Source organism: Pistacia vera, unplaced genomic scaffold, assembly GCF_008641045.1.
Source record: "Pistacia vera cultivar Batoury unplaced genomic scaffold, PisVer_v2 Contig31, whole genome shotgun sequence".
NCBI lineage: Eukaryota > Viridiplantae > Streptophyta > Magnoliopsida > Sapindales > Anacardiaceae > Pistacia > Pistacia vera.
The window spans coordinates 1074849-1086401 of NW_022196124.1; the positions used below are offsets into that span (position 1 = coordinate 1074849).

Below are 11553 nucleotides of genomic sequence, written 5' to 3' on the forward strand. Positions count from 1 at the left end.
AAAATATCAAATTTAATTAAATAAAACAACCAGTTTAAGATTTTTCCAAGTTAATGTTCAAAAAGGCAATAATTCAGAAGTCCTGTTCTGAAATCTTATCTTAGTGTTTACCTTTTCCATTCATCAAGTGTCCTTAGATTTCAGCCAGTCGAGCAAGGTATATCTGTCAATATTTTCCAATCAGCCTGGGTGATAGATCAGGTTCAACAATATAATAATTGAAGTATCCAGAATTCTGATTTATAAGACTCTAAAAGGACATCCCAATCTTCAAAAAATTAGGTTTTTGAGGGTCCATTCAATGGGGCTATGTCTTCCAATAAGTCAGGTTGTGGGTCATGGTTGCCTATAAACTGCCTCCAGCTGAGCTTACATCCCATTACTGTCCCATTTCATCTTCTTCTTCATCATTGCAGTTGGCAGCATTGTCTACCCAGTTGTCATTTCATTCTTTCATGGCCTCTATCTTCATTCATATCGATCCACCTAAGTTAAACTATTTACTTGACATAAATGGATAGGTAGCTCTTGTAAAACTTGACAGTTGTTTTGTCAGAGACACCTAACTAATTAACTTGTTCATCATTGAAGATCTCAGCAACTTAAGTTTACGATCTTAAAAGCTAATAAACAAAAGCAACCATGCTTTGTGGTTAATTGGATCATATTTTGATTTACTTCATTCATGAGGTGCATGGCCTTCAGGTTAACCCAGTTAACATTCATTCATTCAAATAATTTTTGTGAATCATCATCTCATTGAATCTTTTACAGCTGAATTATGATTTATTTTTCGGTGGGTTCATGGGGATCATTAACAGTTAATTAGGTAGCTCTTTGTTGTGTCAATCAGAAGATTATTTCACCTATGGATTTGCTGATCTAGTCGTTCTGTTGCCATAAGTCTTTGGTTTAAGGTCAACTGAACTTGATATTTAACTATATGATAGTTCTAGAGAAGCAATAGCTTTTTAGAAAAAAAAAAAAAAGCGTTTGTTGAAGAGCATTTACTACAAAACCTATCCAAACAGTACCTTAAAAGGCACAAAAAAAATACCAGTGGAATGTACCAATTGCAACCCCATCAATCAATGCTCAACTTACTGGCATCTTTTTTTCTCACAATTTTCTCAACACAAGCATCTGTGTTTACTGGCAACCAATACTGCAATTGCAGAATAGCTAGCAACATTCTGAAACCAACTCACTTACCCAAAAAAAAAAAAAAAAAATTCTGAAACCAACCCAACTTCAATCCTGGACAGGTTGGACTTATTACTATTGATAGCAATAAATTTGGCACATGACATGTTATGTTAAATTAAATTTCTACAATGAAACGCCCACAAGTTATGCATTTCCCACATGTGGTTTTTACAAGAATCAAAGTTGCCAAATGCCTAAACCACACCCATTATCTTAAAATGGGAATTTGGCACCAAGCACACGGCTAATAAACCTCCACTTGCTTCGATTATTACCATTTTTATCCATTTGGATTAGGCACAACACGAGCTTGAAATTGATAACAAAACGTGATGGAAATAAATTGTCTGCACTGTTGATTGGATTTTCTGACATCATTTTAAGGAAGGATAAAACTGTTCTTTTGGAGTTTTATATCTTTGCCCAACTAAATAAGATATTGAAATGGCAAGGTTTGGCACCACCGGTGCAGAAATCATTGTTCTATTCACATCAACCACTTTGATAAGAGACTACTTGCATTTATCAATGGCACCAAAGTAGGTCAGCCCCATTAGGGGAGGTTGAAGTGCTCTTAAGAGGAGAAGGATGTGAACACATATCTGTAGAAAAAAGAAAAGTTTGAATGTGTGAATTCAAGTTTTGTTAATTACCAGTGAAGACCCCAATTAATATCATTAATTTATAATCTGAAAGTTTTATCTGATTAGAATATGCAGCCGGAGCCAGTGATGCAGACGGCTGTATCCATTCCTGACCAATTTCAAAGGTGATATAAGCAAAGAGGAAAATCAATATGCTTTCTAGCTAGCTGCTTAGCCCTTTCATACACGTGAGAAAATATAAAGTCATCAATCATATCGAACACTGCTGGCAAGCATTTAATCTCGTGCTGGATACACCATCTGATTCCCAGTTTTAAAGACATGTAGAATTACCAATTCTGGTGTTTAATGGCAAATCACAAACAGTATCTCTAGGTTCTTTCCTAGTTATGTAATACTTTAGTTTTTGTATAATGGTTTTGATTTTTTTTTACTTTCTTGGTTATATGCAATAGGACAATTTTCTTGATTTCATATTGAATTTCCACTGTAGGAACCACTTTAGATCTTGATTGGCAAATAGTTTAGTTTGAATTTGACCTTATATATTTCTAGCAGAGTCATTGTCACCGGCTTTAATTGACTTTTGTATGAAAAACTTGTGTAGTTGTATAATGTATATCTATTCCAACAAGGATAGTTTATGTTCAGTAAATGCTACAGATTTGGTTATATTTTACAGTTGTTTCGTTTTAAAGATTGGATCAACATTAACTATTTTAATAAATTGTTGACCCATGGAAAATGTATAGCTAAACCCATTCACGTAGCGATAAAAATGTTTACTCTCTTCTTTGAATTTTTTGATTTAAATATTGTGATCATCTATCACAATAATATTGTAACTTATTTTGGATTTGTAAAATATTTAATAGATTTCGAAAATTAGTTAAAAGTATATTCAAATTAGTTTGGACATCCTAGTTAACCAAAAAAAAAAAAAGCATGGCTAATATTTGATTTTGCATGGAAGCTTAGATTAAGAACCAATTAAGAAGGCAGAAAACTATAGACAAAAGCATCATCATCGATAGCTTTTACAATAAATAGACCACTTTGGGGTTTCATTACACTAACTACCTAAACCAGATATCATAATCACAACAATGATTATGAAAATCTATTTATGTTGGAACTTTATTAGCAATCACTAAGCACTAATCACATTTGAGTTAATCACCAAAAACCCCACCTTTCAATGTTGTACATTGTACATGTACTTGCGCTAGCTAAGGTACGCGATCGGTGACCCCATCGGGAGCTGCTCCTCCACCTTCCCTGTCGACTACGTGGTCCACCCTCCATCTTATTCACCAACCGTTGATGACTGATGCTTTGTTTTTGATCAAAAAGTAATCTTATCCTACGGTGAAGAATTGGAGTTAATGTGCACGTGACAGAGATGTAAATAAGTTTGGACCCCACGAGAAAACCTCACTGGAAGTGACTTAGTTTGCAACTCTCGAGGTGTCCCTGTCTCTCTTTCTCTCTCTCTCTCTCTCTCTCTCTCTCTTGCAAGACTCTTCAAGTTGGGTGGTACTGCAAAGAGAAAAAAGGAAGTTTAAGCCAACACAGTGCGCACCAATCTCCACTGTCTATGGAGATCACACAAACACCTTTCTTTCTTTAGACTTGCTCTCTTATCTATCCATTGCTAAAGCTTATATTAAAGAAAAAAAATATGTTCTTNTATGCAATAGGACAATTTTCTTGATTTCATATTGAATTTCCACTGTAGGAACCACTTTAGATCTTGATTGGCAAATAGTTTAGTTTGAATTTGACCTTATATATTTCTAGCAGAGTCATTGTCACCGGCTTTAATTGACTTTTGTATGAAAAACTTGTGTAGTTGTATAATGTATATCTATTCCAACAAGGATAGTTTATGTTCAGTAAATGCTACAGATTTGGTTATATTTTACAGTTGTTTCGTTTTAAAGATTGGATCAACATTAACTATTTTAATAAATTGTTGACCCATGGAAAATGTATAGCTAAACCCATTCACGTAGCGATAAAAATGTTTACTCTCTTCTTTGAATTTTTTGATTTAAATATTGTGATCATCTATCACAATAATATTGTAACTTATTTTGGATTTGTAAAATATTTAATAGATTTCGAAAATTAGTTAAAAGTATATTCAAATTAGTTTGGACATCCTAGTTAACCAAAAAAAAAAAAAGCATGGCTAATATTTGATTTTGCATGGAAGCTTAGATTAAGAACCAATTAAGAAGGCAGAAAACTATAGACAAAAGCATCATCATCGATAGCTTTTACAATAAATAGACCACTTTGGGGTTTCATTACACTAACTACCTAAACCAGATATCATAATCACAACAATGATTATGAAAATCTATTTATGTTGGAACTTTATTAGCAATCACTAAGCACTAATCACATTTGAGTTAATCACCAAAAACCCCACCTTTCAATGTTGTACATTGTACATGTACTTGCGCTAGCTAAGGTACGCGATCGGTGACCCCATCGGGAGCTGCTCCTCCACCTTCCCTGTCGACTACGTGGTCCACCCTCCATCTTATTCACCAACCGTTGATGACTGATGCTTTGTTTTTGATCAAAAAGTAATCTTATCCTACGGTGAAGAATTGGAGTTAATGTGCACGTGACAGAGATGTAAATAAGTTTGGACCCCACGAGAAAACCTCACTGGAAGTGACTTAGTTTGCAACTCTCGAGGTGTCCCTGTCTCTCTTTCTCTCTCTCTCTCTCTCTCTCTCTCTCTTGCAAGACTCTTCAAGTTGGGTGGTACTGCAAAGAGAAAAAAGGAAGTTTAAGCCAACACAGTGCGCACCAATCTCCACTGTCTATGGAGATCACACAAACACCTTTCTTTCTTTAGACTTGCTCTCTTATCTATCCATTGCTAAAGCTTATATTAAAGAAAAAAAATATGTTCTTTCTTTTCTCTCTTTGCAAAGCCACTCGAAAGTTAGAACCAAACTTACCCATTTAAAGAATAGTGACAAGTATTTTGCAAGTTGTAAGCTTTTGAATCAAAGGTCGTATTTTTACTTGGAATCTTTGTGGACAAATGTTAAGACCCTTTTGAAGGGAAGTTGAGTTGGTAGTTTGGGTAGTGTGAATCTTTAACGATGGATCCGCCAGCAATGATGAATGAGGGTTCGTACAACTTTGCAGAGATCTGGCCATTTCAGGTTCATGGAAGTGGTAATGCGAACGAATCTGGAGGTGCGTTGGGACTGAGGGGAGTTCAGTATGGGCAGAATTTAAGTCAATTTGTGACTAATCGAGAAATTTCTGGTGATGATCCGGTGAGTTTGGAGCGTAAAGTAGCTCATGGGAATGGTTCAAGGAAGCGGTGTGAGGTAGAGGATGAGTCAGCCAAGGTTGTATCAACAAGCAGTGGCAATGGCAATGGAGTGGTATATTAATTTATTTGTTCGTTTGATTGTTTATTCATTTTCTAATGTTATTTTGATGTTAATTTGGATGGTTGGTTCTTATAATCTAAATTCTTATTAAGTGGAATTTTCTTTTATCTTGTTACATGATACAGAATCTGCAGGGGAATGTTGAGCTAGCTTAATAATAAATAAATGATTATTAGAATTGGTCTGGAATGGCCAACGGAGTCACTTGATTTGTGCCTCTACTTCGTCTAATTTTCTGATTTATGGTATTTATATAGGGTTGGTATATAGAAATTTGATAGTGAAATTATGATGGTTACATGGCAAATTCTTATGTTTCAGAATGATTCTGATGGAAAACGGATTAAAACATCTGGAAATAGAGATGACAATCAGAATTCAAAAACTAATGCCGAACCCAGTTCAGGCAAGCCTGTGGAACAAAATGGTCAACCAGCAGAGCCACCTAAACAAGATTATATCCACGTTCGAGCAAGAAGGGGCCAAGCTACTGATAGCCATAGTCTAGCAGAAAGAGTAATTTTCTCAATCCTATTAAACTCAATTGTATTCCAAACCCATGACAAAACTTTGTGTTTGAATAAAAAGTTATAGTGCTATTGAATGTGTTTTCACTATTTGAACCATTTGATTGATAGGCTAGAAGAGAAAAGATAAGTGAAAGGATGAGAATTCTACAGGATCTGGTCCCTGGTTGTAACAAGGTAAGCATTTGATTGTTCATAAAGTTTGGTAGTCAAGTATGCGCAGTTTGTGCAGTTATATTTTGCGTTAGATCAACTGCATATAGTTCTACTCCCATCTTCACTTCTTGATTAATGGATTACTAGACTGACATAGTTGGCACTCATTAGCATATGTCATAAACTAGTAGCGTTAAGATTTCTCTGCAGTTTCTGTGTAGCATGGTTTGTTTACACAACTGTTTTTTAAGAAAGTTTTTCGAATACAGGTTATTGGCAAAGCATTGGTCCTTGATGAGATAATTAATTACATCCAGTCGCTACAGCGGCAGGTTGAGGTGTGAAATCCTTACTTCTGAATATGGCTTTACATTTTGATTGGATATTTTTTCTATTGGTTTTGAACTTGAGCCAAACCAATTTACTGGAAATTGCAGTTTCTGTCAATGAAGCTTGAAGCAGTCAATTCGAGAGTGACCCCTGGTATTGAGGTATTTCCTCCTAAAGATGTAAGTCCTAATGTTTTGAATCCTTGTTGGAGCCAGTTCTGGTTTACATGCTATTTGTACTGCACTTCCTTTTTAACCTTACAAGGATGGTTCATATTATATTAGAACACATACCACAAACCTCTTAACATCTGTATCATCCTGCTCATTTGATGGATGGACTTCTGTGAGAGTCCTAAATTAAAGTAATGAAGTATACTTCAGAAACAATCTCAGTATGAATTCATTATAGGAGATGGGAGATTTGTTATGTTCTTAGTAAGAAAAACTATGCATGATAACGTGTTTTAACAAGGTGAGCTGTATTTGGATTGCAATAATGTCTGTTGAAATACCGGGACCACAATTTTATTCTCTTGAACCTTATTTAGATTCCTACACCCACCTTCCATGGCTATTATTTCTGCTTCTCTGCATACACATGACTTCTTGCCTTCAATTTAATGGTTTCATTTTCCAATTGGTAGTTGGGATAATAAACTAACTGTTTACTTTTTTGATGAATCGTGTTTCTGGGGAAGGTTTTGTGTACCGAATATATGTATCTTATTCTTTAATTTTTTTTCCCCCTTTTTCCGTTAAGGATTAAAGCAGCAAAGACAAAATATATATTTGCATTTCTACATGAATTTCACCCGGATGGATCTGATGAGCTTGTTTCCTTATTCTTTTGCTAGTTTGGAAATTCTTTAGGATCTTTTCATTGTTTTTTTCCACTTAAATGAGATACTACTAAATTTTTGTAAAGCATTTTTTTATGTTGATCACTTATTTATCATATAGTTACGTTTGTTGTGGATGATTATATTTCTTATGGCTAATGGTTTTTTTAACAAACCAATTTGGCTTTTCAGTTTGGTCAACAAGAATTTGATACTGCTGGCATTCCATTTGGTTCTCAAGCTTCAAGGGATTTCGACCGTGGTACATCACCAGAGTGGTTGCACATGCAGGTTGGCGGTTTTGAAAGAATGACTTAGAAAAAAAAAAAAAAAAAAAATTCCTCATCAATTAATAATAAAAGCATTAGATGGCAGCGCATCCTCCTTCAGTTGCTGTTAAAAATTATACACCATTATACTAAATCAAGAGAATTCAAATCCCAGTTTCAACATCAAGCATGGAGCACATGATTGATGCCTAAAGTCTTCTCAGGTTAGTAAAGAAAGTTAATATCTCGACATCTTCATTTGTTTGTGTGTTGGAAGCTGAATTCTTTACTCCATATATCTCATACTAGGCTTTAAGTTGTACCAATACCTGAACAGAATTTCGGAGAACAATCATTGTCTTGTAAAAGAATGTTTGCATATTCAGAATGTCTGATGCTTACATTAAATTTTAACATTGGGTTTGTTATGAAGCTGAAGGTGTATCAATAAATTAGCCATTTTGGTGCTATGTTTTCTGGAATTTTTCTTGGAGTCGACAATGTTTACGTTCTCCTTCGTATAGTGTTTAGTATGGACTATGCTTGAACTTCAATAGTACTTTGATCATTTTTATGTAATAACTTGCAATATGTGATAATCATGGTCATTTTGAATATGAATAAAATATAATTGAGTTGCTTCATTTTTGCATAAACGTTAACAAGGTGCTGACCCATTTTTGTAGCAATTCCTCAGTATTCGTCTGTTTCAGTTATCTACATTCCCAGGGATAGAATAGTCACGCACATTCTGTCATAACATCAATTCAATATTGAGCTATAATGCAGTTTGATCAAACATTATAATTGCTTCTCACGAATTTGAATCAACAATCCCATATTCAGTTCTTTTCGGAACAATCACGTGGTACTCTGAAGAAATCTAGAAGAGCTAGCGCTCTAATTAATATAAGAACTGTGTTAATAGTTGGCTATGTGGCACGAAAGGAGTTTCCACCCTGGTTAAAACCGCTTCCATTTGACTGAAGATAGGAACTGGCTGCCCAGACAACACGTAAGAGAAGGATCCCCACAAAAACAGTGGCTCCAAGTGTGCAGACTACCTGTAGAAACATTGGCACGTCTCCTGTTAGAACCAAATTTTGCTGCTAAAAGAAAAACTTACAAATAATTGTATCCGGGGAACTAGTGTCCACTGTCAAGTCTACAAGCTCGAAAATGGATTTTGCAATCAAGTTACGATTCTCTCAAAAGCATACACAATATTAATAGTGTACGTGATAGGGTTTAGGATAAGATCTGTTTATAAATGGAAGAGAGACCTCCAAGAACAAGAGACAAAGATATTAATTGACAAAATTCTTCATTGATAATCACAATCTAGATTTATGCTATTATATAGTCTTATACTTCGACTCCTAAAAGAACTCTAATTAACTAATTAAAATCTAATAAGATATTCTATCGTAATTATAAAATGATAATAAGATAATCTTAGTTCTATCTTAATAAGATAATAGCATAATTATCAAAGATAATTGTAAAAGTCTTAACATAATTATAAAAGATAATAATAAAATACTTAACATAATAATCCTAATTCTAAAATGATCCTAACATTGCCTTCCCTTTTGGTTCAACCTTGTCCTCAAGGTTGCAAGATATTGCACCATAAGAAATCATAGGCGCAAATGAGTTCCAAGGCAATAAAGAGACGACGAAAGTTCCACCACCGGGGTCAAAAATCAGCACGGTAAAGAAGTCGCTTGTTCCTTTGTTGTGAGCCAACACGATGCTAGGTAGTGACATCAGAGAGAGATCAGAACGCATGGGAGGCTTGGTGAAGGCTGGCAATAGTGGTAGAGGATTGTTGTTATTATGACCCAGAGGGACCAAGGGAAGGTCAACAGTAGACTAGTGGTCAGCGACAATTGCGACATAATCAGCAAAATGCTTGGTGGGGCCCACTTGGGAAATGACCTTCAGTTCCGATGAGAAGGTCATGAGTTGCGGATCCACGCCATCAAAGTGGGGCACCTCTAATCGGAAAGGCTTAAAAGGTGGCGTAGAACTAGAAGAATGCGAACTTGGGTTGGGCGGGAGAGTGCCATTGCCACTCGCATCACTGTACCCCATGAGCTCTTTTTTTTGTCGTCATTGTTCTAGCTTGGCATTAGTGGCAGTTAGTTTTAGTGTAATAGTCGTCAAAAGACTCTCTAGGGAATCAAGTTTGGCCTCTTGAGGCTCCAGTCTGGCCCTATGTTGAGAGACAAGTTCTTCCAAAGCCAAGAAGTGTCTGCTATGGAAAGGGAACGAGAGCACCAATGATAGGGTTTAGGATAAGATCTGTTTATATGAGGAACAGAGACCTCCAAGAACAAGAGACGAAGAGATTAATTGACAATATTCTTAATCACGATCTAGATTTATGCTATTATATAGCCTTACACTTGACTCTAAATGACTCCTAAAAAACTTTAATTACCTAATTAAAATCTAATAAGATATTCTATCATAATTATAAAATGATAATAAGATAATCCTAATTCTATCCTAACAAGATAACAGCATAATTATCAAAGATAATTATAAAAGACTTAACATAATTATAAAAGATAATAATAAAAGACTTCACATAATTATCCTAATTCTAAAATAATCCTTACAGTACTACTTGAAACAGTGAAGGCATTAGAACTAGTCTAGAATTGGCAATGACAAAGCTAAATACCTCAAGAAGCGCTTTGAGGATGGAAAGTATAGCTAAGAGTAAAATCCCATCAACAGCAAAAGACACCTGCATAGTGCATACCCCATCAGAAAATAAAAAATCAAGAGTCAAATAAGGAGCAACTTTCAGGCTGCTACAACTAAACAACTAACACAATAACCTTGTCACAAAAAATCCAGCCTCATTAACATGTGAGTAAACAGTAAACTAATTGTACTGAAATTAGCAATAAACATCTCCGATTCCTCATAGAAAGCCTCCCTACAAACAACTTACCAGAAATTAATTCTAAGAAGGCAATCCAGGGTGCTTTTTTTTTTTTTTTTTTTTTTTTTTTTTTTTTTTTTAAATTTTCAGTGTCAGGGTCGATATAGCATTTACAAATTCAATGGCGTTAAAAATAATGTGAAAGGTGAGAAATTTATACCAGCTGGGAAGATATACCGGTGGGCAAGATGGAAAGAGAGGCTTTCTTGGCCCGCTTTGAGAGTTTCTTGAACATGGTTTGTAAGAATCTGATCAACAAATCAACACTGCTCTCGGTGTCATCTTCATCATCAATAGTAATGTCATCATCCACCATTAAATCGTCGAAAATAGCTTCATCATCGATGTCATGAGCCTCTCCAACAGCTGAACCATCCAACTGATGATGACAACATGTGCAATGTTAGAAGTGCACTAAGCCAGTTTACTATCAATAAATGAGAAGATAAAACTTAAAAGGACGGAGACCTGGCCATGGCAAATAATGGAGAGTCTGAGGATTTTATGGTAATTGTGGAAGGGGAGATTTAGTGGAGGCGGGAGTGAAGAGTGACGAAGCTTGCAAGGTGGACGAGCGATGACGCATGGTGGTGATAAGGTTGTGGCTCTTGCCATTTTCCAAAACCAGAACTCAGCTGGATTATCTATTTTTAATTGGGAAATTTGTAAATATTGTTATATTGAATTAAATTGTACCCATTTAATCATAATTAATTAAATTATAAACCATTTTTAACAATTCTTTAAAAAAGACTAACCGTTAAGTTTTTAATAAAATAATATCCTTTTAAGTATAACTAAATAATAAAAAACCTTCTCATAATTATAGTAACAATAGAAATCTCAATATTATTAAGTTTTTTATGTTAAAATAAACAGGATAAAAACAATTGGGAAATTTTTATTTAATTCATCTTATTATAAATTCTAATCGTAATAAATGATTTATATTATTTCTAAAATCTCAAGAAGAACTTTGTTGTTTTATTAAACTTTAGAGGTTGAGAAAAATCCTTTCATGCTTTTATTATGTGAACCTCACTAATGAACTAAAAAAAATAAAAAATAAAAAATCTATTTCTTAAAACACTCCATAAAGAGTGTCAAAAATATTTATAAAGATTATGAAATTAAAATTAATTTTAATAATTTAATATAGGAATAATTTTATTATTATTAAAAATATTAAAAAGTGAAGCTTATTTAGTAAATTAATCAGTAACGAGGTGTTC

General features: G+C 34.5%; 2 protein-coding genes across 2 annotated transcripts; one reads left to right on the forward strand and one right to left on the reverse strand.

Moving 5' to 3' along the window:
• Positions 1–4551: 4551 nt before the first annotated feature.
• On the forward strand, positions 4552–7411 carry LOC116136228 (transcription factor BHLH089-like). Its single transcript, XM_031421950.1, has 6 exons — positions 4552–5230; positions 5561–5755; positions 5878–5943; positions 6192–6260; positions 6360–6431; positions 7286–7411. The coding sequence occupies exons 1-6, from the start codon at positions 4940–4942 to the stop codon at positions 7409–7411; spliced, it is 819 nt and encodes a 272-aa protein (XP_031277810.1). The 5' UTR covers positions 4552–4939.
• Positions 7412–8006: 595 nt separating this feature from the next.
• On the reverse strand, positions 8007–10959 carry LOC116136226 (protein SHORT HYPOCOTYL IN WHITE LIGHT 1-like). The gene is made up of 4 exons (XM_031421948.1): positions 10790–10959; positions 10482–10700; positions 10055–10120; positions 8007–8426 (listed from the first exon to the last, which is right to left on the reverse strand). Exons 1-4 carry the CDS (start codon positions 10934–10936, stop codon positions 8295–8297), a joined length of 564 nt encoding a protein of 187 aa, XP_031277808.1. The 5' UTR covers positions 10937–10959; the 3' UTR covers positions 8007–8294.
• Between the last annotated feature and the right edge of the window lie 594 nt (positions 10960–11553).

Coding starts and splice junctions, on each gene's coding strand:
- LOC116136228 (XM_031421950.1), top strand. CDS start 4,940: ATGGATCCGCCAGCAATGATGAATGAGGGTTCGTACAACTTTGCAGAG. Junction 5,944..6,191: donor TGGTCCCTGGTTGTAACAAG/GTAAGCATTTGA, acceptor TTTCGAATACAG/GTTATTGGCAAAGCATTGGT. Junction 6,261..6,359: donor CGCTACAGCGGCAGGTTGAG/GTGTGAAATCCT, acceptor TGGAAATTGCAG/TTTCTGTCAATGAAGCTTGA.
- LOC116136226 (XM_031421948.1), bottom strand. CDS start 10,936: ATGGCAAGAGCCACAACCTTATCACCACCATGCGTCATCGCTCGTCCA. Junction 10,701..10,789: donor CCATTATTTGCCATGGCCAG/GTCTCCGTCCTT, acceptor TGTCATCATCAG/TTGGATGGTTCAGCTGTTGG. Junction 10,121..10,481: donor CCGGTATATCTTCCCAGCTG/GTATAAATTTCT, acceptor TGCACTATGCAG/GTGTCTTTTGCTGTTGATGG.